Below are 7,544 nucleotides of genomic sequence, written 5' to 3'. Positions count from 1 at the left end.
CACACGTCATGTGTGGGTAGACAACCTTGACATCGTCAACTCAACGCCATGCAATTTTCGAACTCCGCAAACTTTGAAGAACTTTGCCGCGTGCCTTTAACAAGAATTCTACATTTTGTGGGTGGCTTCCATTGACTTACAAGTTGTTAGCGCGGTTTTTATGTTTAGTAATTGCTGTGGTAGTTGATCATTTAACATTGAAGGTAAAATGCATTACTGGTGTGGTTTTACTTAAAAAATTAAAATTAAATTAATGCAATTCTTAGCCAATATTTGCAGTATTATGCAGAAAGCTAACGAAAACCGGTTATTCTAAGCATGGCGCTGTAGTGGCCATGAAATTCTTCAACTAATTGATTAATTAAATTAAAAATTACCCATAGAAATGAAATAAAGCGTATTATATTCTTCATTAATAAACATTTAATTTCACGCAAATTTCGTTTGTCCTGCCGGTTGTATTCATTTTGTAATCGATCACTCATTTTTTACTTTCCTTTCTTCTAGTGCTGAATGTCGCCGCTGGCAAAGCGCCAATGCAAATCTCCACCGAGGGCTCAGGTGCTCCCCAAAAGGCCATTGATGGTTCAACATCCGCATTTTTCACACCAGAAACCTGTTCACTAACCAAAGCTGAACGTTCGCCTTGGTGGTATGTGAATCTCTTGGAGCCATATATGGTGCAATTGGTGCGATTGGATTTTGGAAAATCGTGCTGTGGTAAGTTTAAATAAAATGCTGTGTTAAAGAAAAATAAAATAAAATTAATATTAAATGTCAGAGTAGCGTAATGTAAGTTTTTCGTCCTACTATTTGTCATTTTAATTACGAGATGGTGAACAATTTTCCAGCTGATAGAATTCAGGGGCATAAGCTTCCCCTCGGTCATTTCGTTACCTTAAATATACTATTTTTAAAATCTTGATATCTGTTCCTGCATTGATATTGGCAAAAGCAGTTGTTTGCGGTTAGTTGTTACTTCTCTGCGAACTTACCAGACTCTGTGATGAATATGTGTAGCCTGTTTTTCTAAAGAGAATGCAGCAAACCCATTACCAATAAATATGGTTTAAAACAAGGGACCAAAAATAACTGTTATCCCGATCGGTCTGACTAAAGCTGTGTTTTCCCAAAATATTGAGACGGTTTCAGACACACTCTCTTACCGAAGGTTCTCCTCCACACTCCGAAAAAATTCAGCGGTCGAGTATCTTTAGCTTGTCAGCTTCTTATCTGGAGTTACTCCTAGATATTTCACTTCCTCGGAACGACTTCGGCTTACGTCTCTATGCATCTGGAAGTTTGTGGCCTTCCAATTTCAATTTTCGTTTAAACAATACTATGATTGTGCTTCTAGCGGTTGACAACAATTCCACGTAAAGTAGACCATGCACTACTATTGTTCAAAGTTATCCGTATCTTACCACATGCCTCCAACTTTTTCCTCAAAGTGGGAGTGCCCAAATGCCCTTTAAAATCTTATACGAGTCCTTTTAAGCTTGTCTCCGCCGCACTTTAGCCTCTTGAGATAAACATCAAGTTCGTCAGGTAACTTAAAATGATAATTAGATAATAGTAAAAACAATTGATTTTAAAGTAAACTTTCTAAATATGAACGAAATCGGACCATAAATACTGATTTACCAAATATAGACTCCTGCGTCACCTATCGGAAAAATTTTTATGTGGAGTTATTCCTTTTCATGTAGTTAATATACGTCTAAATATGAACCAAATCGGGCTATAACAGCGGGTTTTTCAAATATCTCGACTCGTGCGCCACGTATCGGATTAACTCATCATCCTTCGTAATGCATTTTCATCAGGTTCTGAGTCAACTGTGAAGTTTCACGTCTCTAGATCATCGAAAAGTTGGTCAAAAAGTGATTGCAAGATTTGCCCCTAGTAAACATACGTACATTCAGAGGAAGTGAAATAAAAGCTTGTAAATAATAGGCTAGATCATTCGTTTCCCGTCACCAAACGAGGTTCTATCCACCGGTTTAACCTAGTAGATGTTCCCGACGTTCCATGCGCTTTCATACCTCTGTTCGCGTCGGAAATTAATTTTATCATAAATATTAGATTTTCTGAGAGAATCAGTCCTAACCGATAAGTCTTGTTGATGTAGCTTACACAAGCTGGTACACTCTTCCATACTAACATTATCACTTCAGAAATAGGACCTCTAACAGAATTTGGTATCACTTTTCGCTGTCTGCTCTTCTCAGCGGATATAGTCCCTCAAAAGAACTAATCAAAGTATTCGTTACATCGCGAATCGCCCCTTCGATTGTTTTCAAGTTCTTGAGTGTAGGCAGATCTGGTATTCCTCTTCCAAACAGAAATGCAAACTTTCCCAAGTCCATCATTTAAGACTCCGACCTTTTGGAACTTGAGAAAAACAATCAGTTTCTAGACGGTATTCAATGAGCTAATGATTAGCTAGGGATGTCTCTAACAAGACCATCCATTCTTTTCCAAGAGCCACCATAACAATTTTGCTAAGGGTAGATCAAATATTCGGCCCTTAGCTGTGGGCTGGGTATGAACTAAAGCAAAACGAAGCTTGTACTTTTTACCAGGGGGTATAGGGTACCGAAATATCATCTACCCTCAATGTACCCTCAGGGTGAAGTACCTTGTCAACAACCTTTCCTGGAAACCCAAAGTAGAGGAAAGAGTCGGGAAGGCAATAGTAGCTTTAAATTGTGGCCCCACATTGGCAAGCGCTGCGGTCTCTCTCCGCAAGTAATTCATTAGCTCTATTAAACCTCAAAAAAATGAGGAGGTTATCAATTCGTCGGAATATTAGGTAAGCATGCGGTAAGACTGAGTATCATCGATGACCCTTCTCGCGCTAGGAGGATGGGATGGAATCATCTCAACCCCTGCTGTCTGGTAAACCACTTTCCCCCATAAGCTTTCGGTCATTTAAGTGGTGTTTCTATCCTCCACCTTCTCCTTCAGGACGGGCTCGCCGATATACTTTGACATATTTTCAGCTTTCTCTTACACAATGTTGACCTAAACGGTAAAAAATGCAAACTGGGTTTTTGTATGTCGGCCGGTCTGTAGACGGTCTGTGTTCGAAAGCAATTTTCTCCATTTGGAATGGTGACATAATTATAAAACTTATATTAAAATACGGTGCTTTTAACAACGAAATCTACCGAATTTTTTTAAATCAAAAAATTTTTCAAAAGAAAAAATTTCTTTAATTACGAAATTACTAAATAGCAAGAAATAATTAATTTTAACCGTGTCTTTCACAATCTGTAATTCAACTGCCGATTAAAATAAAACGGATTGACATAACGGATTCAAATTTACTTCGCCGTAAGGGTACGATTTTTGTCTAAAGAGCGTGCCTTAACACAATTTCTAAGTATACCTCCACCGACGGAAACGGCCCTGAATTCTTACCTAACTTAGATCAATCACTGCTTGCGTTCTGTTGGTGGCAGGAGTGGGTTTGATTTCTCATTCTGTATTACCATTACAGCGGACAGAATTTAGTACAATAGCTTTTCCCAGGAGGGTTCCACTTTGTGTAATCACACATGGTTTTTTCTCACAGCCATTTGACTCGGCGAACTGAACTTTTGCATAATCTCTTTCTCAAAGAGAAGAAAATGGAATCGTTTAGCGGGCAAGTCGAGACTATAATGACTTCGGCACGTTGACCTCACCCGGTCGGTGCAATATACGATCTTATCATGACGACATCTTGAGAGCAGAACTCTGTGGGCATCAAGCATTCGACTAAACGCGGAACTATAATGCATCCACGCGTCCTTTCTTTCTTCTTAAATTGAAAGAACTTAGCTCAGGAAATTCCTCCAAATCCACAGATGCGCTCGTATTAGTATAACCATACGAAGTTTTAGAAGAATGCTGAAGCTAAAACGTAATGATCAAAATTTGCTTCATTTAGCATCTTCCCTTTGACGCACTACAGACCGTTATCGGTCGACTACACCAAAATATTCGCTTGGCTTTCACTTTATTTACTTACAAACTCATGCACGAATACAGTTTACAGCTAGCCGTACAGTCAACAAAGTTAAAATTATGTGATTTTTGTTTACCTACAAAGCACTCCTACCAATGCTAAAGCCATTTATAGTCAACCGCTTTGTTGTTTTTGAAGATTTTGTACCGTTTTTATTGTTTCGGCAGCAGGGAATTCGATTTTCTTCAAGCTGCGCGCGCATCGGTATTATGGCAGTGGTTGACTGTGGTCTACACAATTGTCGTCTGCGCACTGGCTGTTTCGAGTTGTACCTATCGACTTTATCGCTTTGTTATTGTTTTGTGACTCATACACACTAGTTTGTTGAGGTCGGACGCGGTGAGTGGAGGATTTACTTTATGAATAGGTACGTACGTACATATGTAAGTGGGCATAGATGCTACCAAGGCGGCCACAACTGCCGGTGTCTGTGGTTGCTCCATACAATTTATGATTACTTTCACTAAGCGACGTATCTAACTGTGGTTATTGTTGTTTTTATTTTTGCTGCTGTTGGTGGAACAAAAAAACCAAAACAAACGCTTACAGTTATTGTTGGCGCAGCTAAAGTTTAGTTGAACCCACTAAGTTCGAGCACAAATGCCACACTTTACTGTTTGAGCCAGTCAGCTCAGCTGAGTCATTGAACTCCAGCTGGTTGTATGAAGTGTAGGCATTCCTGCTTAACTCACACTACTCATTTATATATTTACGTATGTGAATTTAAATTTTTTTACACCTTCTCTTTTTCCAGGCAACAAACCGGCTACCATTGTTGTGCGCGTCGGTAATAACCGCCCTGATCTGGGCACCAATCCGATTTGCAATCGTTTCACTGGTCTACTCGAAGAGGGTCAACCACTGTTTCTGCCCTGCAACCCCCCAATGCCTGGTGCATTTGTCTCCGTGCACTTAGAGACGAATATACCAAATCAACTGTCCATTTGTGAAGCCTTCGTCTACACCGATCAAGCTTTGCCCATCGAACGTTGTCCCACGTTCCGCGATCAGCCACCCGGTGCGCTGGCCTCCTACAATGGCAAGTGTTACATTTTCTATAACCGCCAGCCCCTAAACTTCCTCGATGCGCTCTCATTTTGTCGCTCTCGCGGCGGCACACTCATCAGCGAAAGCAATCCTGCGTTGCAGGGCTTCATTAGTTGGGAACTATGGCGTCGGCATCGCACTGACATTAGCTCACAATATTGGATGGGCGCTGTACGCGATGGCACAGATCGCAATACCTGGAAGTGGGTGAATGGCGAAGAGGTGGCGGTATCTTTCTGGAATCATCCGGGTGGCGATGAAGACTGCGCGCGTTTTGACGGCTCGAAGGGTTGGCTCTGGAGTGACACCAACTGCAATACGCTACTGAATTTCATTTGTCAACATCAACCAAAGACCTGCGGTCGTCCTGAGCAACCGCCAAACTCGACTATGCTGGCACTAAACGGCTTCGAAGTGGGCGCACAGATCAACTATTCCTGCGATGCTAATCATTTGCTTGTGGGTCCAGCGACACGTACGTGCTTGGAGACTGGTTTCTATAATGAATTCCCACCGGTTTGTAAATGTAAGTAAATGAGAGTTGAGCTGTGCTGTCGTCGTAGACTAAAATCATTTTCCTTTCATAGATATCGAATGTGGACTGCCTGCTTCTATTCTACATGGCTCATATGACCTCATCAATGGTACTGTGGGCTATCTCAGCGTAGTGAAATATTCATGCGCTAAGGGCTTTGAGATGATTGGACGTGCAGTACTGACCTGCGACTTCGATGAGCGCTGGAATGGCCCACCGCCGCGTTGTGAAAGTAAGTGCTGTACTCACCGTTCCGATTCTTTTATGTTTTTAAACTTTTCTTTTACACATTTAACTTAACTCTATTAGTTGTTGAGTGCGACACGCTACCAGGCAATTACTACAACACCATTATATCCGCACCGAATGGCACTTACTATGGCTCAAAGGCAGAGATCTCCTGCCCGAGCGGGTACCGGCTCGAAGGACCACATGTGCTTACCTGTTTGGCTACTGGCCAATGGAGTAGCGCTTTGCCTCGTTGCATCCGCCTCGAACCCTCTACGCCAGCACCTACGCAACCTCCACCACCTCCACCTACACAGCCACCCACATCATCACCGACAGCACCATCAACCACTTCCTACAGGCCACGGCTTACCTCAACTTCAAGACAGCCATCTTACAAACCCACCATCAGTACTACACAAACGACAAGTACCACACAGCAGCTTGATGCTGTTGGCGGCGGTAAGTACAAAGCAGATTTTGTGCGAAAATCTTTATCTCCAGCTTAAAACCTTTTTTCACGACAGATTCCGATGAGGAAGTCACTTATATTGTGCCCGGCACTGTGCGTGAGGAATTCCCGCCACGTCGGCCGCTACGTCCTGTCACTGTGTCTAAACGCCCTAGCACCACGCCGGCCTACTTCTCGCCTACCACTTCTACCACCACCAGCACGACACCGCGACCACGTATTTACGCTCCTGTGGAGTCCACCACTCGCAACACTCAGAATATTATACTTAATGCGCATCCACAAGATAATGAAATCGCGGACAGCGTTAATATTCGACATAACCAGTCGCCGAATGTCAATGTTCCATACGCTGTGGATAATGTCGATCGTAAGGAAACCAAGGAGGCTAAACTCAATTTGGGCGCCATTGTCGCTTTGGGCGCATTCGGCGGTTTCGTGTTTCTAGCTGCGGTCATTACGACAATCATCATTTTGGTGAGAAGGTGAGTGGCACTACTTTTTCTACCTTTCGTATCTTTTTGAAGTACGTTTTTATGAAAGAAGAGGGGTCGCAGTGTACAGTAGTATCGAGCTTTAGAGAGAATCTTGAGCATTCATATGACTGCGAACCCTCTTATTTATATGTAAATATTAAAATTAGTTACTAAACGGAGAATTTATTATAAAAGCCATTATTTACAGAGTTGTTTTGCACTACAGTAACATTTGTTGCAATTTAACAGAAAACATTTATAATTATTATAGAGTGTAGGCTTCTCATAGTCTGAACAAAGGGAATTCCCTGAGATCCGATTCAAAATTAGTTAGTGAGCTAGGAGAGCTACCCACCGGTGAAGATAAGTGTATTAAACTTTATTACCTGTACTGTAGCCTTAGCCGCGTAGTTAGAGCTGCGCTTTGCCATTCGACAGGTCACAGGTTAGGTGCCTTGCAATGGAACTTCCAAATGAAAGAAAAAGTTATTCTAATAGCGTTGAGTCCGCGGCAAGCGATGACAAATCACCGAGTGTATTGCGGGCACTGACTACAGTAGAAGCTCGTTTTTTTATGGAAATCGTCTGCATTGCTTTACTCGAAAGAGGATAATGGTTTTTAAATGATTTTTTCTCGATTTTGAGGTTTAGTGTGTCCATTACCGCCTACAACTTTTTCCCACTTTTCTGGACTCTGCTCCAATAAAACTGCTCGTCTTTGGAGACCAAGAAAGTATCAAGCCACTTTTTGATATCTTCAACTGAGGTGAA

General features: G+C 41.9%; 1 protein-coding gene across 1 annotated transcript; it reads left to right on the top strand.

Moving 5' to 3' along the window:
• Window positions 1-507: 507 nt before the first annotated feature.
• On the top strand, window positions 508-6,887 carry LOC108381026 (uncharacterized; the record flags this gene model as incomplete). Its single annotated transcript, XM_017637431.1, has 5 exons — window positions 508-720; window positions 4,770-5,588; window positions 5,650-5,829; window positions 5,907-6,287; window positions 6,353-6,887. Coding segments are annotated over 5 exons (2,027 nt in total), but the record flags the coding sequence as incomplete, so codon positions are not given.
• Between the last annotated feature and the right edge of the window lie 657 nt (window positions 6,888-7,544).

Source organism: Rhagoletis zephyria, unplaced genomic scaffold (genome assembly GCF_001687245.7).
Source record: "Rhagoletis zephyria isolate East Lansing unplaced genomic scaffold, Rhagoletis_zephyria_1.1 Rzeph_scaffold_21152, whole genome shotgun sequence".
In the NCBI taxonomy this organism is placed as follows: domain Eukaryota; kingdom Metazoa; phylum Arthropoda; class Insecta; order Diptera; family Tephritidae; genus Rhagoletis; species Rhagoletis zephyria.
Note: the sequence above shows the minus strand (reverse complement) of the source record. Positions and strands in the feature narration are given on the sequence as shown.